This window comes from Argopecten irradians, chromosome 3 (genome assembly GCF_041381155.1).
Source record: "Argopecten irradians isolate NY chromosome 3, Ai_NY, whole genome shotgun sequence".
Classification (NCBI taxonomy): Eukaryota; Metazoa; Mollusca; class Bivalvia; order Pectinida; family Pectinidae; genus Argopecten; species Argopecten irradians.
Genome location: NC_091136.1, coordinates 49,774,574 through 49,802,200, shown reverse-complemented (window position 1 = coordinate 49,802,200; position 27,627 = coordinate 49,774,574). Strand labels below are relative to the sequence as shown.

At 35.4% G+C, this 27,627-nt stretch overlaps 1 protein-coding gene across 5 annotated transcripts in view; it reads left to right on the top strand.

The window, feature by feature from the left end:
* The window catches only part of LOC138318939 (protein numb-like), a 43,885-nt gene extending 16,263 nt beyond the window's left edge, over positions 1-27,622 (top strand). For 2 of the 5 annotated variants that reach the window (XM_069261766.1, XM_069261761.1), the window contains exons 4-10: positions 2,382-2,459; positions 13,966-14,112; positions 16,502-16,537; positions 21,320-21,515; positions 22,270-22,494; positions 23,287-23,481; positions 23,815-27,622. In XM_069261766.1, the coding sequence (XP_069117867.1) occupies positions 2,382-2,459; positions 13,966-14,112; positions 16,502-16,537; positions 21,320-21,515; positions 22,270-22,494; positions 23,287-23,481; positions 23,815-24,356 (1,419 nt within the window). In that variant the 3' untranslated portion in view covers positions 24,357-27,622. The remainder of the gene's footprint in view (positions 1-2,381; positions 2,460-13,965; positions 14,113-16,501; positions 16,538-21,319; positions 21,516-22,269; positions 22,495-23,286; positions 23,482-23,814) is intronic. The other 3 variants (XM_069261762.1, XM_069261765.1, XM_069261763.1) reach the window with 3 other exon arrangements.
* Positions 27,623-27,627: the final 5 nt, after the last annotated feature.

Genomic DNA, 27,627 nt, shown 5'->3' with positions numbered 1-27,627 from the left:
AGATTTTAGAATTTAAAGTCAATAACCTAAAGATCTGACTAGGGAAGAAAAAAGTTTAGAATGGTAAACTCAAAAAGTGTACGTGTCCTTGAAAGTTTTAAGAATGTGTAGGGAATTCATAATTATTCTAAAATTGTGGAAGCTTGTCGTTACCATTATGCCCAGATGGGTATCATTAGATGTCTGTGTTGAAATGTTACCTAATCCTTTGTATATTGGTGCATGTTACATTGCGTGGGCTAGCTATAGGCTTCAGTGGTCCTTGTATACCAATTGTGATCAATACGTTCCGTGCCTTTCCTGCTTGTTCTATAAACTTATTGTATCTTTGTACAACCTTTCTTTGATATATTGTTGATGTAAAACTTATGAACGTTTCTTCACTTGTATTTAATATGCAGTAAAAAAAATTGTGATAGAAAGCTGAATGTTGTGAATGAAATTTAGTCTTACAATTTTTCAACTTTGTCTTTGTCCTCTGATTAAATTGAAATTATATAATAGCACCTTCACATTGTATTGTGCAAAGGTAAAATATTAACCTGCTGTGTAAAATCAGGAAAAGAAGTAACTATTCATAGGAAATGCACTATGTAGCAGCGTACTTAATGCTTGGTATTTATAGCTGTTGTCAAAATAGAGAAGGAGACCTGGTGTAAATGCACCACAAACGACTCAAGAACATCTATAAATTGTATTGATGTTGTAAATATTGATGTATCTCGTGGCTATGTATTGTTCTGAAATGTTGCTGCATGTCCATCAGAGAACTCCATGTCTTCTGCAACCCATTAATCTAAATACGTTTTGGCAGTTAAACACAATCTGGAGCAACCTACAGCAACATTGATTTGATTAGGATGTGCCAGGAGCCAGAAGGGAATATCCTATTATTGAAGTTGAACATTTTTAACTAGGTTATTAGAAACAGAGATTCTAATATAGAAAACAATACTTATTCTTTCGGTCGCTAAATGGATCAATTACATATTTTTTGTTTATATTTGTTTGCTGATTAGATTTTGTTGTAGACTTTGTTCTGGTAGGGAATATTCATACATATATTGTTGGTGATAATATCAGCAGTTTATTTCCTTGGAGAATCCCTCTTACTTTAATGATATAAAGTACAATACCAGTACTTGTTGTCGGTGTTGGAAGTATAACTGTTTCAGGGGTAATCTTATAATCATTTCAATGCTTTTTCAGAGGTGAAAGAATTCCACAAACTAGTGATTGAATTGGCCTATTGAAATTGTAGTTATTTTATCGTAGTTGTTATTATGTATCATCTGTGTAGGAGTTCTTCATGTTTTCCATTTTTACTGTTGATGCTGATATTTAGTGCTGGAACAGTTAGTAAAAATGCCAACCGGTTATTAACCGGATCTGATTAACCAAACCGTTACCAGATAACCGTCGCTGTTTAAGAAATATTACAGTTGTACATCAATGTCATTTCGTCATACTTCGTCTGGATTCCATAACAATCGCTCACATCTTTCAGGAAACAATCGTTTGACACAAAGAATTGCTTTGAATTAGATTTATTTTGTTTGTTTTTAATAAAACCATGATGGTGATTGGAAATTGATGTAAACATTTACAATCTCAAAGTAGGCCTACTTCCTGCACACAGTTTCTTTTGCACACGACACGTTTGCATAGAAGCCAAAAGAAACCGAAACGTTTTTGTGATGGCCGAGTGTCCTGTTGTGGTAACACTTTTTATTTCATTACATATATACATAATTGTGCTTCTGAAAGCATATATAATTTATACTATAGGTGAAGACGGTTATTAGTACAGGAATTTCATTACTTTGAGGAGTATTTTTGCAGTATGAAATGCATATGGTGGTTATCGGATAGCTAAAATGCTATCCGGATACAAGCTCAAACAGAACCATGAACCAGATATATATCCGGTTAACCGTTCTAGCGCTAATGATATTTGGGTAGAATGTGATTCCACTAAGTGTAGATATTGTATAGGGCTTTGTTGTATGGTGCTATAATGGGTGATGCATGACTTTATCATTGTGGCATAAACCTTTAATAGTAATAAGCTTGTATTTGTTTCATCCGAAACTATGTATTTTACATTAAACCTATTCTATATTCTGTAGTTCTGTGTACTGTGAAATGATAGATCATATTGCCTGATCGTTTCTAGCCTTTCAAGTCTGTTGGTCTTGATAATCAATAGGCTTGTTGGCCAATCTTCATTCTCAATTAACTTTCATTTGCTAACTCAGTGGTTTCATTATCAACAGTCCTGTTCGTTAATACCCTAATCCCACGTTGTATGATTTCATGCTTTGGTGCAAGTGTCCACTAGTGTCATTTCCTAATTTGATCTGTGTTTGTTTATTTTGCAGCAATGTCGAGGGAAGTACCAGCGAGCAATACTCTATGTTTCTGGTGATGCCCTCAGGGTAGTGGATGAGATCAGTAAGGTGGGTACTCAACAACAAAGTCTTTTACAGGAGTTATCTCCTCCTGTAGCTAGGAATTGATTGAATCTGTAACATCACTAGATCTTGTGTACAAAATATGATAAATCTCACAAAAGCATTATACATAACAATTAATTTCTACCAGCAAGAGTAGATAACTAGGATGAAAAAACATTTGTAACAGGAATAGACCTAGTTTGAACTTTGAAAAAACCTAAAAGATGAAATGTTTCAGTAGCTTGACACTAACGCAGCATAAACATGAAAGATAGAATGTTTGAGTAGCATAACACTTACGCAGTATAAACATGAAAGATAGAATGTTTCAGTAGCGTAACACTTACGCAGCATATACATGAAAGATGGAATGTTTCAGTAGCGTAACACTTTCGCAGCATAAACATGAAAGATGGAATGTTTCAGTAGCGTAACACTTACGCAGCATAAACATGAAAGATGGAAGGTTTCAGTAGCGTAACACTTTCGCAGCATAAACATGAAAGATGGAAGGTTTCAGTAGCGTAACACTTACGCAGCATATACATGAAAGATGGAATGTTTGAGTAGCGTAACACTTTCGCAGCATAAACATGAAAGATAGAATGTTTCAGTAGCGTAACACTTACGCAGTATATACATGAAAGATGGAATGTTTCAGTAGCGTAACACTTTCGCAGCATAAACATGAAAGATGGAAGGTTTCAGTAGCGTAACACTTTCGCAGCATAAACATGAAAGATGGAAGGTTTCAGTAGCGTAACACTTACGCAGCATATACATGAAAGATGGAAGGTTTCAGTAGCGTAACACTTTCGCAGCATAAACATGAAAGATGGAAGGTTTCAGTAGCGTAACACTTACGCAGTATATACATGAAAGATAGAATGTTTCAGTAGCGTAACACTTTCGCAGTATAAACATGAAAGATGGAAGGTTTCAGTAGCGTAACACTTTCGCAGCATAAACATGAAAGATGGAAGGTTTCAGTAGCGTAACACTTACGCAGCATAAACATGAAAGATGGAAGGTTTCAGTAGCGTAACTGTAACACTTACGCAGCATAAACATGAAAGATAGAAGGTTTCAGTAGCGTAACACTTTCGCAGCATAAACATGAAAGATGGATGGAAGGTTTCAGTAGCGTAACACTTTCGCAGCATAAACATGAAAGATGGAATGTTTCAGTAGCGTAACACTTACGCAGCATAAACATGAAAGATGGAAGGTTTCAGTAGCGTAACACTTACGCAGCATAAACATGAAAGATGGAAGGTTTCAGTAGCGTAACACTTTCGCAGCATAAACATGAAAGATGGAAGGTTTCAGTAGCGTAACACTTACGCAGTATATACATGAAAGATGGAATGTTTCAGTAGCGTAACACTTTCGCAGCATAAACATGAAAGATGGAAGGTTTCAGTAGCGTAACACTTACGCAGCATATACATGAAAGATGGAATGTTTCAGTAGCGTAACACTTACGCAGCATAAACATGAAAGATGGAAGTTCAGTAGTAACACTTCGCAGTATACATGAAGTGGAATGTTTGAGTAGCGTAACACTTTCGCAGCATAAACATGAAAGATGGAAGGTTTCAGTAGCGTAACACTTACGCAGCATATACATGAAAGATGGAATGTTTGAGTAGCGTAACACTTTCGCAGCATAACATGAAAAAGATGGAATGTTTCAGTAGTGTAACACTTTCGCAGCATAAACATGAAAGATGGAAGGTTTCAGTAGCGTAACACTAACGCAGTATATACATGAAAGATGGAATGTTTGAGTAGCGTAACACTTTCGCAGTATATACATGAAAGATGGAATGTTTCAGTAGCGTAACACTTACACAGCATAAACATGAAAGATGGAAGGTTTCAGTAGCGTAACACTTACGCAGCATATACATGAAAGATGGAATGTTTGAGTAGCGTAACACTTTCGCAGCATATACATGAAAGATGGAATGTTTCAGTAGCGTAACACTTTCGCAGCATAAACATGAAAGATGGAAGGTTTCAGTAGCGTAACACTTACGCAGCATATACATGAAAGATGGAATGTTTGAGTAGCGTAACACTTTCGCAGCATAAACATGAAAGATGGAAGGTTTCAGTAGCGTAACACTTACGCAGCATATACATGAAAGATGGAATGTTTGAGTAGCGTAACACTTACGCAGCATAAACATGAAAATGGAATGTTTCAGTAGTGTAACACTTTCGCAGCATAAACATGAAAGATAGAATGTTTCAGTAGCGTAACACTTACGCAGCATAAACATGAAAGATAGAATGTTTCAGTAGCGTAACACTTACGCAGCATAAACATGAAAATGGAATGTTTCAGTAGTGTAACACTTTCGCAGCATAAACATGAAAGATAGAATGTTTCAGTAGCGTAACACTTTCGCAGCATAAACATGAAAGATGGAAGGTTTCAGTAGCGTAACACTTACGCAGCATAAACATGAAAGATGGAAGGTTTCAGTAGCGTAACACTTTCGCAGCATAAACATGAAAGATGGAAGGTTTCAGTAGCGTAACACTTTCGCAGCATAAACATGAAAGATGGAAGATTTCAGTAGCCTAACACTTACGCAGCATAAACATGAAAGATGGAATGTTTGAGTAGCGTAACACTTTCGCAGCATAAACATGAAAGATGGAAGGTTTCAGTAGCGTAACACTTACGCAGCATATACATGAAAGATGGAATGTTTGAGTAGCGTAACACTTACGCAGCATAAACATGAAAGATGGAAGGTTTCAGTAGCGTAACACTTACGCAATATATACATGAAAGATGGAATGTTTGAGTAGCGTAACACTTACGCAGCATAAACATGATTCTTGATTGGTTACATAAATACCTGTCGCATGTAAAGAGTATCTAGTTTCATAGTGCAAAGAAAATTTAATACAGTATTGTTTTCAACATTCATTTCAATGTTTTGTAAGCCAAACTTTTATCCTGCATGCTATTATATTGTAATTACAGAAAATTTTAAACGATATCTAAATTGAAGTTTATTTACAGTATTTCAATACGAGGATGTGAATCTTAGATCATGTACATGTTTACCACCCAACTTGTTATAGACAGCAAACAGCAATTATCTTAGAAAACAAAGGATGATGTGGGATATCAGATATTTCTTGTGAGACTTTAAAATCTGGTCATGACAGGCACCGGCAAAATGAAAGCAGTCATCATTGATTTGCTTCTTCATAATAATGCTTACAATTTCAACGGTGGAAGCTTGTCAAAGATAATTGAGATATTTTTTAAAAGTTTTTAGCACTTGTTGACAGTTTCTTGACTAGAGTGATTTGTGTCATCATTGACGTTTCTTTAGTCTCTTATCATATTGATGCTTCAGCATCATGTTTTCCAACCAAGTTTTAAATGAACGCTTATCAGGTAACCTGCCATTACATAATTCTACTGTGTATCAAGTGTACACTTAGGATCACTGATAATATTTTCTGTGGCCATTATATGATTGGTCCATTCTTTCTTATGTTTTTGTAGACTTCAGGCAGTATATTATTAAGTCCAATTACAAATGCTAGAGTCCAGCATTTGGTAAAAAAGAAGAAGATAAATCTATAGGATGCTTGTGTTAAATATCAGGTCATGATCACCTTTATTTTCCCTTACAACATGGACATCGTACATTTTCAACATTTATTCTTTTCTACACCTCTTTGTTCTGAACAGCAATTGATAACTTCTGATATTCAACCATTTGATATGCAGGGTTTCATTATGGTTTTTTTTTTCTCCCAATGTTTTCCTTGATATGAGAGTTGCAATTTGTGAAAAAAAGTATTGCTCTTGTTGACATTATAAGTATGACACTTACCATTGATTTAAAGAACTTACAAACATATAACAGAGGACAAAATATGTATCTCCTGGTAAACACCATAACAAACACAATCTGTAGTGTAGCGGATGGAAAGATCCATGGCTTGGCCATCGGGATTCTGCAATCAAGCCAATCTGCATCTTGCATGCTATACTTATGGAGGATTTTTAGAGCTGGTCTGTGACTGGTATAGTAAGCTATTACAGAGGAATCAATAGTGGCCTTCCATCATTGTCGCCTAATTACAGAAATTTTCTTATCAGCCTTAGTTACAGTAAGATTCTGTGTGATAGCAGGCTTTTTAGGAGGATTAGTATTCTAAAATTCAGCAAGAAAGAATCTTGATTTAGAATAAAAAAATCAATGATTGAAATGTTGATTGAGTGCAGAATTTTTGCATGTCTGTTACGTTACCATAATGAATCCTCATCACCTGATCAAACTAGTTCATAGATAAGCCGAAATTCCAGTTTCTTATGGATAAAAAATGCAGATTATGTATATATTCTGGGTAGAACAATGCATTTATTGTAGAAAAATGAGATTCAGTAGTAGCACAAGTAGGGTTATCAGAATAAGAAGCTAGGTTAAGGAGTAGTGTACATGGTAGAAAAAACATGTTCAATCATGGAGGAAGTGCATGTAGCTAAATAAAAGCTCTGTTATATGATCTCCACATCTGGTGGTAGAACAGGCAGTTTTAATGGTAGAACAGGCAGTTTTAATGGTAGAACAAGCAGTTTTAGTGGTAGAACAAGCAGGTTGCATGGTAGAACAAGTATATATGTTTAGTGGTAGAACAAGCAGGTTGAATGGTAGAACAAGTATATATAGGTTTAGTGGTAGCACAAGCAGTTTCAATGGTAGAACAGGCATGTTCAGTGGTAGAACAAATATGTTTATAACAGTAGGTGCACTGGTAGAATAATTAAATTCATTCGTAAAACAATAAAATAAATCAAGGAAGTTTGGAGGTAGATTGAGTACAATAAGTCCAGTAGAATATCAAAACAATGGATCAATCATGCAGGTATATGAAATAGCGATGTTAAACTTAAGCTAGTACTATATAGCGAGTAAGATTAATTTGTTTACAGGTATAGCTGTTCATCTGTTAGAGAATGAAAATCGAAATGGCTGAGTGAAAGATTCCCAGATACCCAATCATAGTTAATGAGCTTTCTACAGATAGAACAAATAAATATACTGGTTTATTATAATAATCTGCTGAGATTTCCTGGTTGTTTGGATCATCTCTTTCCCCTGTGCTTGTGTGTATGTACATTAAATCAATGTTTCATGATGAATTTGTCATTGCTGTACAGAGGCGTGCCTTAAGTTAAACAGGTGATCTCAGACCAAGTCTATATTTAGACTGACCAGGTAAATTATTAACATGGCTAATAGGGCATTAATTTCATGGCATCAGCTGCTGGTGATTTTATCGGGTAATACTGAGTAAGACGAGGCTGTGTCGCTTCTTGAGGATTAATAATCTCACGGGGCAGACTTGATTACAAAGCTGTACAAAACCCCTCGTCTTTTAATTATAAAAGTTCAATTGATCTCTTCATTAACAACCTTTAGATGTTAGGCAATAACAAGTTGTATAATGCAGTTAATTAATTTCCTGAGCAATTTTACAGTTTTTCTACAGAAAAAAGTACTTACAGAACATATTAATTAAGATCACCTGATGACACAAACAAGTGCTTGTTCTCATAGGCCAGAATATGATGTTTACATCGGGTTCTGTTCGTATGACGATTTATCTAAACACACTATTTCTGTGATCATACCCAGCAAGTTAACCGTATTGAAATTGAAAGAAAACCTATCAAAGTGGTTGCTAGGATACAGCTACTGTTACTAGGTTGACATGACTCCCATGAGTCAACTGATCTAGAATGATCACCAACATGCATGTTATATTCATGGACAAGAAAAGATAAGTGTATCCGGAGTGAACAGCTTCTACCATTATACATGTTGTAATGGGATATTATAGGCCATGATACACTCTAGATCTGTTATGTAGAGATATTTTGTCATTTTAATGATGAAGTCTTTGCTGAAGTTTGAAGTTTGAAAACCACATACCAGATGCCTGATGGGGTTGTTTGAATCTTACAAGCTTGAGTTGTATCACGTATTAAAGCTAATATAAGTCACTTGGAAACAAGAATTGCAAAATTGAAACTCTGGTCATTTGGAAATCAGAATTAGCAGCAGGCTAATTACTGTGCTGACAAATTGTCGTAGTTGTATCTGTTGATATATACCAGATATTTAAATTACTAACCTTTTTCATATGTTGAAACAATACAATGATATATAATGAAATCATAATTCTGACATGAACTCCATCAACATGTGCAATTTAAGCATGAAAGAAGGAAAGACCAGAATTGTAATTCATCAACATACACCTAGCTAAGATGAATTCTAGGTCTAATCAGTTTAATTATTTTTATTTTTGAGAGTAGTTTCCCCTTGTTGACATGGAGATTTTCTAGGCATCTATTGGCTGTAGTTTTAGAGAATACTCAGTCCCCTGTCCATATATATAGGATTAAGTACTAAGATAGCTGAGAGACTTGGATCAGTTTCTATGATGATCAATATGTCTAAATCTATCACCAGTTTTTAATCTGTGTGGAAACTCTTACCTTCGACCACCAAGTCAAAGCATTGATTGCTTATTCATCACCTCCTGTCAAATGATAGATGATCTGATTTGGCAGATGTCACCCAGGGTTAATCCTGACCTGTCTTATAAGTATATATATATAATTAATATTCTGTGTGTGATTCCAAGTTCAGGGACCTATAATGGTCTGTCCCTTTATAGGTGTGATTGTTTGTAGAGTTCTTATTTAATATTAAGGCCCTGGTCGACATCTGATCACTAGTGATGGGGTTCTCATATATAATGTAAAGGCCCTGGTTGACGTCTTTTTTTTGGGGGTGGGTGGGGGGTGGGTCGGTTCTTATGTAAAGGCCCTGGTCAACGTCTTTATATTGAGATGACTATTCTAACTTGATGTTTTATCAAGGTACTGTGACCTGTAGGGACCCCAGTGGTTAATGGCTGAGGCTGGTTAACCATCCTAGGATAGCTGCTACACAGAGTCCTGCAGTGTCATTATTGAACCATGTTGGCTTATATTATCGAGTCCCAGCAAATCCTAGGCCAGTATTAAAAAAATTATAAGATGTCTGCTGTCTTTCCGCATCATATAGATTGACCAATTTTTGCCTGAAGGTGCGCGCCAGCAGACATACATTTGTGAATTCTAGCTATACATAAAACACTACATGTATTTTTCATCTGGCAAGTTTGATGTAAAAAGATTTGGAACATGTTCAATATTTTTACAGTGTCTTTCTGCCTTAGGACACTGCAGCTGTGTGATCTAAGATACAAACCCATGACCTACACCAGAGCCAGCTGGAGGTATTAACAATTAAATGATACAGAACAAGACATTGTAGCATGGTGTTTAACAAAGATTCCTTATAATATTATATATTTAACATATCTGATTTCTAGTGTAATGATAAAAATTGGGAGCCCATGTGTATGGAGCTTTTTATCCAATTCAAAGTTTAATTTGTCATTTGTCAATCATTCTGTATTTGTACATGTATGCCTGTATTACTGTCTGCCTAATTGGTGAAGTTGAAGTTTTTAATTGATTTTTATCCAGTTATGTAAAGGAAATGAAGATGTTTTTGCACATAAGTTCTGGTGCCAAAAGGGCTTCAATAAGGTTACCACTAAAGTAAGACGGATGGCAGTATTTTGTGTTACTGTACAAGAATTGGATCACAATTTCTTCAACTTCAAGAAAACACAAAAAAAAACACCCACTTTTAAACCGATATTGAACTTTTCTATCCTGGAATTCTGCACAGAGAATTAGATGCTTTGAATAGGGCGAATTTAATCTGTTATCTGGAAGGCTTGAGTACAAAGGCGCTATTAATATTCATTCTGGATTGAATAGAATTGCTACCTTGTTGTTGCAAAGATGTGGCAAATGCAACAAAATGGATGGGATTACAGGTTGGTTTCCCACCCCTAGTTCCACCTGATAGCGGTCCCCAATACACGACCGCGCCACACACGATTGATTCTAAGATGTTGGCGAGGATGCTGTGTCTTCTTGAAATTCATCATCATGGCCACAAAAGTGCATACAGCTCTGATGTGACAAGGTCGATCTGCAGTCAGTCTACCCTCATGAATGTCAAGTGGAGAATTGTGATGGTGTAGGCTTTTTCTGTCCACATTTGATTGTGGGATCACCCCTATGTAAACCACATTGGAATGTTGCCATGTTTGACAATGCAAGAGAGAGTCACCTCCAGAAGCTTTTAGATGTTATCAGATACATAGTGTTGCTGCCTCTGTTAGAGGTTTTAATGCTGTTACATTACCGTACAAAACCTGGATATAATGCTTGGCCCTTATATAGTGTTCTTTATGAATTGTTACTCATTATTTCATCAATCTTTTCTAACACTATATAAGATCATAAATACAACTGGACAAATATGGCAATCTGACATTATATTGTGGTTTGAAATTGTCCAATAAATCATCGGTTTATCTTTTGACATACAATACAGGTAAATCATGAAAAGATTTAGTACATGTATATAGGAAATTTAAATAACCTTCAAGAAAGTTAACAATGTCATCAAATTTTATAAAGGTAGCTTTAAGATCACAGATCAAGGTCTTTTTCATGTATTAAATTGCTTGGATTGCATATAAAACCATCACAAGAAGCAAACTTTGTGGTGACCTTTGAGCTGTTCCAGCAATGTTGTTTGTCCTGATCATGATGGCATCAACAATACATTAGAACCTATATAAAAGGTCATGGCCACTAATTCTAATTACACTGGGACATGTTTGTAATTACAAGAATTTAAGTTCAGATCTATTATTACTAGTGTTCGAGAAGTTGTTAGTGGCTACATGAACTGATCTAAGTAATTTCAAGAAAATGTCCTATAAGCATTGATATCACTTACAACTATCTGTGACATTTCTTACTCTGTTAGATCTGTGTTCTTATGATGTTTGATGTTAATGTCAGCAATAGTAGACTAATAGAAATCACAAATTCACTCTAGGTCGGGACAAATAACCAAATAACGTCTGACTGTGTCCGCTGAAGGAACGTACATATACATTCTATCTCAATGAAATCAATAGTGGCAAGTATTAGTATATTCTGGAGGACGGTGCTCGTGAAACATGTTTGTTGTCTGTGATATATATCACACAAGCTCTACACACAAGACATACTAAAGCCTAGAAACCTGTCAACAGAAGGATGTCTGTGATAGAGATATTGGAGAGTCCAAAGGACACAAGTTAATAACCTACCAGTTTATATACTACTGGCCACACACGTTTTGGGTTTACTGTAATATGTACCCAATATTCCATCTCCGATAAATGAAATGGTATGGGGGGGGGGGGGGGGCGGGGGAAGAATCGAAACACAAACCATAGTTCTGTACGCCGGTTTATATTGACATTGCTCTTGTGTGTTCAGCAATTGTGATCACACTTTAAAGATTCACTGAAGTAGGTGAATCGGTCGACATTTTGTCTTTGCACATACCCGGTAGTAGTGGTTACAGGATCTGTACACAACACCAGTGTAGGGAAAAATATTACTATATTAAAACACTACACTAATTACACTAATTAGAAAAAGTCTAGGTAAAACTTGAAGCATCTACGTTACATGTCACTAGGAGTAGTATTGATGTTTGATTTTAGTTTCCATAGTTTTTAGGACCGAGGTGAGCTTATGGAATACCGCAGCGTCCGGCGTCAGTCGTCCGGCGTCCTGGCGTCCGTCGTCGGGGCCAAAAAAGGGTCGTCCGGCGTCCGGCGTCCGTCAACAATCGACTTCTTCTCCATAACCGCTGGTCGGATTTCAACAAAATTTGACTGGTAGCATCCTTATGGGCTACTAACTGAAAATTGTACAAATGATGAGGCTGACCCCCGGGGGCCTGAGGGGCGGGGCCAAAAGGGGTCAATTTGGCTATTTCCATATAAACGACTTCTTCTCTGAAACTAAGCATGGGATAGCACCCATAATGCAATGGTAGCATCCTTATAGGGTGGGGATTCAAAATTGTACAAATGATAGGGCTGACCCCCCGTGGGCCTGAGGGGCGGGGTCAAAAGGGGCCAATTTGGCTATTTCCATATAAACGACTTCTTCTCTGAAACTAAGCATGGTATAGCACCCATAATGCAATGGTAGCATCCTTATAGGGTGGGGATTCAAAATTGTTCAAATGATAGGGCTGACCCCCCGGGGGCCTGAGGGGCGGGGTCAAAAGGGGTCAATTTGGCTATTTCCATATAAATGACTTTTTCTCTGAAACTTAGCATGGTATAGCACCCATAATGCAATGGTAGCATCCTTATAGGGTGGGGATTCAAAATTGTGCAAATGATAGGGCTGACCCCCCGGGGGCCTGAGGGGCGGGGTCAAAGCAAAAGGGTCAATTAATTTCCATATAAATGACTTTTTTCTCTGCAATTAAGATGGAAGATTACTAATAATGCAATGGTTAGCATCCTTATAGGGTTGGGATTTGAAAATTTTGCAAATGATGGGGCTGACCCCCCGGGGCCTGAAGGGTGGGGTCAAAAGGGGTCAATTTAGCTATTTCCATATAAACGACTTCTTCTCTGCAATTAAGAATGGAAGAGCACTTATAATGCAATGGTAGCATCCTTATAGGGTTGGGATTTGAAATTGTACAAATGATAGGGCTGACCCCCGGGGCCTTAGACGGTAATAGATGCGAGGTCAAAAAGGTCAATTAGGCTACTATTTTCATATAAATTACTTTGTCTCTGAATATATGTATTGGATAGCATATTTGTATGGTATCAATAGCATCATTGTATGGTTGTGATTCAAAATTAAACTTTGGGAGTCAATTTTGCTTATTTTTCTAATTGTCAGAGTCTTGTAATAATTACTAACAAAAAAACAGGTGAGCGATACAGGCCCTCTGGGCCTCTTGTCTTAATTACAGATCGTTGTTAGATATAAAGATATTTTTTTTATCTTTCAACGATCTGTAATTAAATAAGATTAATTAAAAATTAAATAAAAACAAGCATCAAAATAGACAATAAATCGCTTCCAAAGCTCTTTCGTAGGTATGAAAGAAAAAACAATACAATAGAACTTATCTAAACTTAACCTTGTCTAATTCAGTTCCCTATCTATCTTGATAGGTTTTTATGATATTTTCCTTATGAATTATAGTAATAAGAACCTGTAGAGTCTAGAAACCTGGCTATTCCGGCCAAATATGCTGGTCCCAGTGAGGTCCTGTTTAGACAAATGCAAGTCAACTGTATTTTGGTCGTGTATGTACAGCTGGTATTTTTGTTAGTTGAAGTACATAATGAATGAAGAAATTAAAATTTACATTACTTTGTTATTGTACATGATACTTTACAATGAGTGACGCTTTTAAGTGCCATTCTTCATCCTTTTTCATTTTCTTTTTTTCATCTGTCATTGACATCATTTTATGTAGAAAAGCTAACCATTTATTCTTTCTTTCAGAGCATGATTGTGGATCAGACGATAGAAAAAGTTTCATTCTGTGCACCTGATCGCAATCATGAGAAAGGTTTCGCATACATTTGTCGTGATGGAACCACCAGACGATGGATGTGCCACGGTTTTCTTGCCGTGAAAGAATCCGTAAGTGTCAGTAGTATTTTTGTTCATTTTTAAAGCTTTGGTCAATTGCACTCCTGTGTCAGTGAGTGGACCCTATATTTGTGACTAGGCTGCTAGATTTAAGAATAACATTCAAATAATATAAACACCATTGAAATTATTTAGTCTTGATTTATTGAACACCCTAACCAACATTATTCTAAAATACTTAAATTTTGGTATATAATGTGTTGAATCAGATAAATATTTCAATAGTTCCTTGTAGAAGTTCAATAAAGAAATAAGAAGATTACATCATTCCTTGTTCCTTGTAGAAGTTCAATAAAGAAATAAGAAGATTACATCATTGTTATCGCATTTAGATTTGAAGAACAATGTTTTGGAAAAAACAACAAAGCAAAATGATCGGAAACTGTTTGACAATACCCTTGAAAGAATATTTATAGATGGTTAAAAGGTGTTTTATCAACAAGCTAGATATAGCTACTCGGAGGAGAAAGAAGTAGACAACAGCCTGGGCACAATCTGGTACAGGGAACAAACACTGACATTATCTTCTGTGTGTCGTTAAATCAGCTTTTTAGAATTTTTCTTTTAAAATTAGCACCCAGTCAATGCCTAAGATCATGATTTTGCTTTTTATTGGATGTTTTCTATGGCATTTGGAGAGATACTCTTGACTTTTTTGCATCCACATTTCTAATTGTGCATGGTGTGGAATTCATGTTTGTCTCTTATATATTATTAGAAATGCAAACTGACAGATCTTGAAACATAATTTTGTTTGAGAGTTAATATAGCCTTACCAATGTGATAACATTTGTGTCTATATATCTATATGTGTGTGTCCTTCAAACTCATCCTTTGTAAACAAATGTAGCTCAAATGTAAAACCCATGACAGCTTTAATAGAAAATATGTAAACACATGATTAATTCAAAACCATCTGTTAGGTAAAGCATTTTTGATTTGATGCCAAAATGTAATTCTAGAGCAGACAAAGGCATGCATAATGCTAAAATTTCATTGAAATAGAGTGTAAACAACTAATAGGTTCTGTAAGCATCATAAACAATCTACAAGTGTCTATTCTATTCTTCTCCACCCAATATTAATTAACCAGACACAAATCTGATGTATAGATTCATACAAAGTCTTAGAAGATATAAGTTACATGATCTTTTATAACACGCAACATCTTCACCCATTAATTCAAACCAGGTAGTGCTAGGTCTGATAGTGACTTGATGTAACAATGGTAGAATATAGCCTTCAATTCATGGAACTTTATAAAAAGCACTGTGATTTAATAAGAGGACTGTACTTGAGTGTTGAGACTATTACAAAAAAGCATTTCTTAGTTCTTTATCAGTAAGAGAAAGTGTAGGCTATGAAAATATTGGTTCCTCTGTAAGGATATAGGATACTGGGAGGAGATTGGTGTGGGACTCGTATTACCTATAGGTGTAAACACTCCAGGAACAATATCCTGATTTAAATCAATATCGAGAACTACGATTGTGAGAACTAGGGGTAGCTACCTATATAGACTGAAAAATTTGTTCTCTCTCAAATCGTAACAACACAGCAATGTTATAACTGCAGGCACCCTACCGCTGATATAGACAAGCTCCCGCGTAAAATATTCAGTCAATTTTAGTTATCATAAAAGTAAATATAGATAAAATGACATCAGATAAATATCTATTCAATAATTGATCCAGATTTTGATCTTTTTAGGGTTGTCAGGTTCAATACTAATAGATACTTGATTGAAAATTTCAACTATGATGAACACTTGATTGAAAAATTAAGACTGACTTCACTTGCTCTAGCTATCTCTATACTTGCTCTAGCTATCTCTATAAAGCTTAGAATGGGAATTTCAAAAGTCGCTTTGAAAAAATTAGAATCAATTTTGAACTAATTCTAAATACTTATGATAAATTTAGCTAGGACATTTTTACTACAATAATTAAATGTTTGAAATCATAAACGTGGTTAAGTGAGTCACACAACTGTAAATTGATAAAGAGGAGATTAACGGATGGATTTAAAAAATTAAGAACTTCTTTAATTGTAGCTTTGTGAAATAGTGAGATGGACAGATCAGATGATTGACTTACTGAACTCTACGCTGCATCTAAATGGTCATGTTTGTTATCAGAGTTGGAGATATAGATATACTTGTACTGTCTAACAAAGTAGATCTTCAATATAACCTATTGCCTTAAAGAATTCTTTTAAAAACATACTGTGAAAGCATCCCCAACTCTTGAGTTCAGAAAAGTTAGCTTGTGTGGAATATTCATACCCAAAACTAGATAGTGATATATACCTATTTTGTTTTTATCGTATCCCAGAAGCATCCCTCCCTTTTTATTTTTATTTTATTTCTTATTTTCACCACTTGAAGAGGTTCTTCAAAGGTCGACATAGGAATAGACGATCAGTGAGTAATATTATACTGATATGCTGGTCTTTTATAAAGTTTATTCTGCACTGTATTCTGCATGTTAACTAGATATATTACCGCCACACCAGCCCTGGGTTCATGTTCAACCATTTGGTTTTCGGGAACAAAAAAAAATGTTTTTGGGACATGCTGGAGCTATTTAATTATGTATAACCTGCATTAGAATGATAGTAAGCTTGCTAGTTGGCCCGGTTGGTTTGGCTTTGTTTATGATTAACATTTGTCTACCAGCTTGAGTCAGACCTGAATTAACATTCTTACAACATTAAAACATATACTTCCTTCTGTGTTTGGTGACAGCTGGTAGACTCCCCATGTTACCTGTTATCCTAACTAATAGCTAATCCATAGTCAAATATGTGATCATTCTCTGTAGTATGACTTTCTTTCAGGAGTCTATAACTCATTCACCCCTGAAGACACATTTGGACTCGTCTAAATCAAAGACTAAACCAGTCCATTATAGAATTACAGGGGTGAATGAGTTAAAACTAGTGCAGTCTTACTCCTTACACTGATCTATATGTAGCAATGAAGCAGAATTTGATGATACTGTGACTAGTCTTGTGTAGGCTACGAGTCGAGACTTGCCGATTATTACATCTCATATTGAATCATCCTCTGCTTGTAGCGGCTTTCTCAGATCTCTCATGCAAAATTTCCTCACGTTCTGTTGACCACAATATCGGGCGACGGCCATTTTTGTTGTTGCTTATATTGATTGTGCTATGGTATTGTAATACTACATAATTCCAATTCGGTTTTGATTATTTTCCTGTCTTGATGAATTTGCCTGAGAAGATTGCTTCAAGTCTGTTGACGTCTTTGATGTGTCTGTCTAGTGCTTTAAAGCTTAACGCTGCTTCTTGTCCAGAAATATTTGCATGTTGACAAAGGATTTCTCTATGGCATACAGAGATAATGATTTAAGCTTTAGGCAGATTATATTGAATTGCGTGACATTTGCACTTTTAAATGCAGTGCATACAAAATTACAGATGATGTAATCTTAAAAATCCATGATCAAAGCGGTTAATGTGTAAAAAAAACTTTGCATTTCTGTGTGTTGCTTGTTGATTTCTTTTAATGCAATTCAAATATGATTGACATTCATCAATATTGTAACGGCCAAGTGGTATGACCATTCATGGTCTTTGATTACTTTTCTGAAAAAAATAATGACTTTGATAAAGCTATGAATAGATTAAACTTGTATTTTTCTTGTAAATTAAAACCATTTTATTTGATAACATCAGTAGCATGCAGCAATGAATGTTAAGTGTCCACTCTCTATTTACCAGGTAACTGTATACAATTACCTTCAAAACTTACTTTCCAATACAAGGGTTTCAAGATATTATAATGAATTACAAATAGCGATCATAGTCTCACCTTCCTGTGATTGTGATGTCACAAAATCACATGAAAATATGACGTCATATCACTGAAGGGTGGGGCTGATCAACAGTAAGTTTGCTTTACAACATTGTCTTGGTATCTCAAGTGTATTCAAGTTATTTGTCCTCTCTATTTATTCAAAATATAAAGCTGCAGGGTTATCAAAAAGAGCATTAACTATTCTAAGAAAATACTATACATACAGAAATATGTTGGTAATTGTTTTTGCCAAGAAATAATTAAAGAAGAAAAAGATTAACCAGTAGTTATATCGTAAAGATGATCCCTATTACTGATATGTGAAATTAAGCACATCATGATCAAGATTTGATAATTATAAGATACGCTTTGTGAAGGAGAATATTGATCTTTTCTGATTAAAAAATAACTTTGATCAATTAAGAAAATGTTGAGCAAAATTGTGAGCACATGTTATCTGGAATGTTTTAGATTGAAATAAGCAGATTGTAGTATAGCAGAGATTTTTAAATCATTCCCAATATTCTCATGGAAATTGAAGTAATATTTCAAAATGAATGCTGTATTGGAATCACAATTTCAGCAAGTATTTTTGTGACATGTTTACTTAGTAGTTTCTGCACATATATCTGTAGCTTAGTTTCTTTGACTCGCATCCTCGTCAAGCTTTGAACTAGCTTTTTCTTTCCTGAACATTTTCTCAGCATGAATCTCATTCCTATGAATATCTACAATTCTTCAATACATATTTCTCTGTATCATCACAGTTTTACTTCATCTAAACCTATGAAGACCCAGTTGGATCTTGATAATCATCTTTGTTATTAGAGCATCTTGACACTATCAATCATGGACACAAACTTTAGAGATTAGCTTATCAGCTTTTGAAATCCAATTTTTATTTTCATTACCCCATCATTTTTGTTTAGCTGCACAAAGTTTTCATTCTACTCTTCCTACTTGCTATTCTATTTGTTATGAAATTTTACAAACTTGTGTTTTTCATCTGTTTCTGATACGATGCTATTCTTTTGTTATACAGTTTTAAAAGTTGCACAAATATTTTTCTCCTTTTCTGCTATTTCCTTCGTTTTATCCTACTCATCCTGGTAAACTCTCCATGTTGTCTCCTCAATCTGCCCAACCCTGACAGAGATGGGGTGTGTACCGATCTGGTCACTAGGAATCCATTCACTATAGTGGCGGGGCATATTTGTACACATGTGTATCTTCAGAAGCACTGGCATATGGCAACAGCCCGCATTTCTGGCAGTTTCACATACAGTTGTGCAGTAGCTAGCTGTGATGTGTTAGGGGACACGGGACACCACAGGTAAGGAGCTTGTTTTTACCTGTGTATATACCTGTACATACAGGTGCTCTGATTGACTTGCTGCTCTGAGAGATGATTTACATGAGGAGTATGTCACTGAGACAGACCTACCTACAACTTCATCTGTCGCTTGGATACGCTGTGATGATTTTAACAATAACTATCATCAATTGATCAGCACTTATTTTCAAAATGAACTGATATGATTATTTATCTCTTCCTCAATGTTCTGTAAGACTCTTTGCATGCTATTTATATTTAGGGTCTGTTTGCCCTGATAATGGATCCAGTCATCAAACAAAATTTTCAGGCATTAAGTCTAGAATATTATCTTTTACTCCTAAAATCATTAATATGTAATTATATTGCTTGTAATACATGCATGTTGCAAACATTTCTTTATCCTTAGGAAACACTGCAGGTTTCCAATTTGATTAACATACATCACGCTTTGGAACATTTAGATAATGTATGACATTGTCACTGTTACATTCCTGGTCTACTATAATTCTGATAACAAAAGCAGAAGAGTTCTGTCACAACAATGTGTTATAGATTACTTCATTATCCCTGGTTTAGAGGTGAAACAGCTGGTGCCAGAAAGAAGGGGAGATAAGTCAATTTGGTGTCAGTATTTAAGGGAGATAAGTCAAACTGTTGGCAGTAATTAGTGGGGAAATACCCATAGATCACAAAGGCCTGTTACTTTTATCCTCGTGCTGCTTATAAAGCCCTGTTGGGATGATCTGTTTATTGTCCAATAACTGTAAATGGACACTCAGGTATGTCTATAATTCTCATGTATGATAACAGTGGTCGATTTACACCATAGTAACATTGATATACACTGCTAACATCCTGAAATGGGATATGTAAGTCATGAATTCTTTATTCTTGGAATGAAGTTATGCAATAGTAAGAGAACTAATTTTTAGTCATGCTTTAGAATATAATAATATTGTCATTATGATATTTGGATATGGAATATATAAATTCATTATTCAAGAAGAAGAAAAACTGTAATAAAAAATATATATATATCTATCTATCAATTATATTCTGCTGGAATAATGTATGTAAAAAGTGTTTTTGCTTTTCATTTTGTTTGTTATGAAGCATGAATTTTACCATGCATGATTAAACTTTACTAAAATCACTTTAACACAAATGACATAATCATATTTGGTCTTGTTTGTTGTTTTTAGTTGCTGGTGGTGATGGTTTTTCCCTTCACACAATATATATATCTGTACCTCATGCTCTGTAAATCATGATGTAGTAGGGAACAGCTTTGGAATGTTTTGTTTATTTATATATGTACATAGTTTACCTCATCCTCTTAAGTGTGTTGAGTGATGATAGAATTTAAATCATATCCTGCTGCACCAGATTGCTTCCATGTTGCTGCATGGTAAATGCATATTTCCTTTAGAAGTTGCCAGAATTTAATTTGGAAAATATGTGATGCATAATCAGCTAGGCTTTAAAACTTGATTTCTTTTCCTCTCTTTATATTCATTTTATAACCAGATCTGAAGATATAATAAGTGTTCTTCGTCATGAATGTTTGTGCATTATTTGGTAGCCTGCTATTTTTAAGTTTTATGAAAATTGATATTACATATGTTGATATTTTTATTTATAATGAAATCAGACTCCAGGCATGTTTATGATGAAAACTTGATTTATCTGTTTTGTGTATCCATCTGCCTTGTCAGTTTTATAGAAAAACAAAATTGTTATCCAATCTCAAAGGAGACTATATATATATGTGTGTGTGTTGATAATCAAAAACAGATTCATTTGGCAAAAAGAAAGCTAAGATATAGCGATATTGCAGCATAAAGTTTAGTTCAGGTAAAGCGAAACACTAAAGACATGTTCCTAGTACACAAAACAGATGATACTTTAATTTGATTACATGACTATATACGAAAACTATTCTCAAATATCGCCCATTGCTTTCATTTGAATATTGAGTTGTTTATTTTTCGTGAACTTGTATCTGTCTGGGGTCGAGTGTGCTGACTCTGTATTTGCACCTTTAGGGGGAGCGACTGAGCCATGCAGTGGGATGTGCCTTTGCGATCTGTCTGGAGAGGAAACAGAAACGGGATAAAGAGGTGACAACCAGTGTGACCGTCACCTACAGTCAAGATCGTACCAGCTTCACGAGGATGGGCTCCTTCAGACAGACGTCACTAACAGAGAGAATCACAGACCCACAGAGTGCCATTATAGCAGGTTAGAGAGCATCACAAAGTACAGTGATAACACAGATTCTTACACAGGTGGCCTGGGTTTGATTCCCTGTCAGGAGAGAGGACTACAGCAAAGCACATAGTCTTTTATATAGGCGGTTTGGGTTAAATACCTTGTAAGGGGAGAGAGATTTGAATGTATAGTGAAAGAAGCATGGGGATATCAAACTTTCATATAGATGGCCTTGGTTCATTACGTCAATCGTGATCACACATGAGCAGGTTTAAACTTTGACCCTTCACATGATTTTATCTTCATTTAACAAGTGTAGGTGATTTCGATTGATAACATTTCTAAATTGATGGCAAATAAGTAGAATTGACATCAGAAGTTGGACAACATTGATGACAAATATTAATGAGTAAGGAGTGATCATAATGTTTGAAGCGCAACAAGAGGGATGTGGACATTTAATATCATGATGTGTCCCACAGGCATCAGTATAACAAGTCATATTTCACAGTATCATACACAATGCAGATGATCTAATCAATGTAAATGGATCTCTTAATTGGCTCTTGGTTTATAATGTTCATAATATTGTCCAGCATTGGTTAATCAATTGTTCTGTAGTCTATATCATGATGTAGGGAAATTGGTAATATTGACCAAAAAGGATATCCTAGAGTAATATAAATACGGTATCCTGGTTCACAAAATTTATATTTCAGTAATGATTTTAAGTGATACTTTTACAAGAAAATATTTAGTACTAATGTTACATTTTGACCCACAGAGCCTGTTCCAGTGAAGAAAGTAGACAATCCGTTTGCTGTCCAGAGGCCACGGGCTACTCCCAACATGTTACAAAGACAAGGATCATTCAGGGGCTTTGAAAATTTACAGGCAGAGTCGTCTCCCTTTAAACGCTCTGTTTCCTTACGACTGAACGACTTGCCATCAACTCTTCAGCGACAGAATGCTGTGTATGATACCTCTCCACCTAAAACATCTAACACAGGTATGTCAGCTAAACAGGTAGGTCATCTAAACAGGTAGGTCATCTAAACAGGTAGGTCAGCCAAACAGGTAGGTCATCTAAACAGGTAGGTCATCCAAACAGGTAGGTCATCTAAACAGGTAGGTCAGCCAAACAGGTAGGTCATCTAAACAGGTAGGTCATCCAAACAGGTAGGTCATCTAAACAGGTAGGTCAGCCAAACAGGTAGGTCATCTAAACAGGTAGGTCAAGTATGTTATAATTACATGTGTCATATATGTCAGATTCTTAAAGGTGTCTGTAATGTCCAGCCAGATGTACAGGTGTTTTGGTTAGGTTAGACCAGGGGTCATACAATGAGATGAGACAGGTGTCTATGTATAACAGACCAAGTGTGCAAGTACCTCCTGTGTCGCTTGATAAAGGTGTCTCGCTTACATTAGGTCATATGTCTCGGTTATATCTCAACATTTGTCAAAATGACTTTGGGAAATGTGTGTCAGTTGCCTCAATGACATTGAAACAGATGTTAGGCCAGGTGTCAAGGCGATATCTGGACAGGTGTCTCTAAGATATCAAGGTAGTACCATATTGACATTGGGCCAGGTGTCTCAATGACGTCTTGCTATGTGTCTCTGGAAAGTCAAGATAATACACTTGCATACTTTCTATGTTATGGGATAAAAATCAACCAGCTTGGTTTTATTCGAAAAATTAATATTTCTAAGAGTATTGAGTACAGACTATAAATATACACCTAATGTTCCATTTCTGAGAGTATAGAGTACAGAGTATACTCCTCTGCTGCTGTAGGTATAACTGGGCCCATACAGGAGATGTCACCTACTAAAGAGGAGGAAGACTCCATCTCCCAAATGTGTCAGCAGCTCACACGAGGGTTGTCTGCCCTTACTTCTGAGGATCCCTTTGCTGCGGCGCCATCGTCATCATTCCAGAGCCAACAAACACCTCAGGCCAGCACTATTCCATCATCATCAGCCCAGCAATGTGAGTCTACATCAAATTCAACCAATATGTATTTAATTGTAGTAAAATAGTATAATGTTTGCATTATGATGCCAAATACCTAATGAGTTATATGGCCCTGCCATTAATAAATGGAGGGTGGTTATGTGCTATTCTCACTGACACATCCCAACCCCCATTTCGATGGAGGGAAATATGTCTTGCAATCATTTCTAGTTTTTACCTCGTTTGTTTATGTAGAAGAAAGTACATAGAATATGACATTAGAAAGAGATTTCATTTTGACAAAATTTTTGGGTACTTTATCATGAATTTTGAGCTGATGATTGACAAATGACTTCTTTTCTTCTGTAGCATACACAATAGCTGGCCAGTCTCCTGGTATGTTTGCCCAGGGTGTACCAGTACAACAGACCAACCCCTGGGCATCGTCACCCAACCCAGCTGCCAGTCGAGTACCAAACCAGACAGCAGACATGTGGCCTCCAACATCTACGAATCCCTTTGCGGGAGCACCAGTTGTTAATGGTGTGCCTTCCGCCTCTAGATTTCCCCAGCCACCACCTCGCACCTTGAACCAGCCCCATCCCCATATCCAACACACTCGAAGTCATTCCATAGACACTGGTGAGTTGTCTGCTGGCCACAACTGGGCCATGCAGCACCAACAAAAACCGACACTTTTAGAAATGTCGGCCAATCAGAGAAGTTTTCAACAAAATGGTAGCCCGTGGTCAAATTCTGGGGCAGTGGGAGCTCCATCATCTACGACAACAACACAAGGTGGCAAGGACGTTGTTGACCCATTTGATGTAGCATGGGCAGCCAAAGCTTCGGGTAAACAACACAACCCATTTTCATCTTCAAATACAAAAGCATTTGAAGTGAAGTTATAGGACTGTTTGGGGTCTGTATTTGTTTTATGTAAAGGATTTATCGTAGGAAATGTGATATGAATATTATGTATCACAATGTGAGAAATATTTAAAGTGATAAACACTGTGTATCACTATCAGCTGGTTCTATACTGAACCATGTACCAGGCCAGTGGGCGCACGAGTTGGCTCCAACGTCAGAAAGGGGCGATTCTATTGTCTTAGCAGGATAGTGGCAATTCTATTGTCTCAGGAGGAGAGAGGCAATTCTGTTGTCTTAGCAGAAGAGAGGCAATTTTGTTGTCCTTTACTAGAGAGGGGACAGAATAGCGCCCATATGACCTAGACCAACAGTGTGATGTCCTGTGATGTCCGTTTGGAAAGTGCTGTAGTCAGGCAGACAAATTTTCATAAAAAACCAGACTTTATATTCATTGTGAAATTAGCATATTGCTGTATAGGCAGGCAGGAAAACACCTATTCATTGTCATCCATGTTATTTTGGAAGCTTGTAATCAGAGAAACATACAGTAAATGGATCCTTACTAAATCAGAATGAAATTTCACATTTTTGAAGATATTTTTTTTTTCAAATCAAAAATTGATTTATGTCTTTGAATTTAGTTAAAATTCGAAAAATAATGTATCAGTAGATGTTGGTGATGTTACTGAGGGTCCTTTACCGTACTGTATAAATTCTGACTCTGCTTCTGGTTGGCTTTTTGGCCTTGGACGCCTGGAATTGCTGCTGCAGTTTTTCTTTAAGGCTAATTTATGAAAAGAAGTAAGTTCGTCGCATTATTACATTCATCATTGAAACTTCCATCATGGCCATCAATATCATTTACACAAATTTAGCAGCTGTGGTAGCTTCATGATAGCGTTGTGGTTATATATTTCAAATGCAAAATATGATTTACAACTCTGAAGGTTGCCGAGAACTCATATCATTTTATCAAGGCTTGTGTTAATTACCTAAAGGTTCGTTGTAGGACTCATTTACATATTTCATATTTTAAACTGTTTTATATTATATATATATATGTTATATATACTAGCTGTATATTATCATTATAGTAGTTTCAAACCTATCGAAGACTGTGATTTGCAGCAGGCTGCCAGGGTAGTCTCCCTTCAATGAATGCATTCATATTTGTGAGAGATGAGATATATAACATGCTTAATTTAAGCCTCAAATTTGATGTGATAGCAACAGGAATCTTTAAGGACTGATTTTTGAATTTTCATTTGTTTTTCTTAATTGCTGTAAACAGATTTGTTATAAATTTGAATTTTTTTTAAATTAATTGCCTCAAGAAAACCCAGTTTTATTTCTGTAGAAAGCTTTTACCTGGAATTTTAGCACTTTCTTTAGAGGTTAATGATACTTTTTAATGGAGTACTTGCATGAAGTTGATGCTCAGATTTTTGTTGTTCACATTACTGATATGATGGTTTTGGTTTACATGAGATTTTATAGATCATGGTTACAAAGTTCTTTGTTATATTTTACAATAAGTTAACATCTAAAATTGTTACTCCTATTTCTAATTGATTTGTCATTTACAGAATTTCTTAAGAATAATCTTGCAAAAATATTTTAGAAAATTTAGCAAAACAAAATGTGTTACCCTATCTTTCTAATGGATAGTATCAACTTTGATCATTATTTCAAATACCAACCTATTTTAATTAGGAAAAAGCTTTTTACCTGGACACAGTGGTAGAAATTAATGGGGATGTGAATTAGTCACAAATACAACTGCAATAAAGAGATGTCATTGTATGTGTATATATGTAAGCCCCCCGTCATCTTCACCTTAATCAAATCTTTTTTAGTGTGAAACAACTGAAGGTCTGTCTTCATGTTTCTAATCTTACTGCTACATATTTATCAGGTTGTTTCTTAAAAAAGTTTAAAAAAATGGTTGTATAAATTAGCTGATGAAATTGGATAATTTTTAATTGATTAAAATTACATATGATATATTGTTTTAATATTTTACTTGCTTTTGTTACATACAGGTTGTGTCCAGTTTTAAATATACTTCATAGATTCTTTTACTATAAGTAAGTATATTTAAATCCTCAGTATTTGAGTACTTTTTAGCCTGTCATTTGTATACTGTATAATCCCGAAGATACTACCTATATATACTGTGTTAATGAAAGATTTTGATACAGGGACAGTATAGTGCTTATCTCATACAAAGGGCAGTCAACCACACAAACTAATGTGTGACATGGTGACACTGTTGTAGAGAATTGCTCTCTCTGACAAAGTCTAATGACTACAATAATATACTGTAAACCAACTGTGTTCTGCAGCTACTAAATTTTATGGTTTCCATTTCAATATGGAAATCCATATCAATATTAGTGATGCATTTATATTGATAAGCTGAGATATAAACTTTAAGAATTCAAACTTTTAGCATTTGCAAATTTCATAATTCATGCAAATTTGCTCGCGAAGTAAAGTTGTTTTACAGTAAATAGTTTAGTTCTGACGGAAAACCTGTCCTGAATAAGGTATATATCTGCTGTTTAATTTCATTTTCAAACATTTTCTCCTAAGCTAACCTAAACAAAGCACTTCACTATTGCATATAGAATTCCTATACAAAATTAATCCGTGCAATAACAAGTAATGAAATTGACTCCGATTTCAGTGTACATTTATAAACTGAAACTTTTTTGCAATATACATTGATTTTGGTTTGCAATTGAAATCTGCAAAAAACTCATTGTTCATAGGAAAAAGTTTAAATCAACATGAATTTCAACAAAATTTGAATGACTTTTTAGAAACACAAATACAAAATCTGCATTAATTTTTTTTTTATTTCAAGCTATCAAAGGTATTTTGAAATTGAGGGATATTAATCTTTAGAAAAAAAATAGGTAAGAAAAGAGGTCGTTTACACAAATCTACAAAGATATTTGTGTATTTATAATGAATTCTTATAAACTTCTGAATAAAAGATAATGCAATTTTTACTTCCAATAAATTTCCACTGAATCATCCTCATTTTGCATAATTTCTTGTAAAATATGCCATCACATAAAGATGAGTTTTAAATACACCTGATGGGCTTTTTAAGTGTATGAAAGAGTGGGAAGTGTATTACATAGTGCGAGTAACTGTTGGACTGAATGAAGAAGGATGAATGCATGAGAATCAGTAGCTATATCATACAGAAAGCCCTGTTAGCACTGAGATCCTAAACATGTGTATTTTATTCTCTTCTCTGATAAATAAATGAAATTTGATAACAATGTACAAATTGTG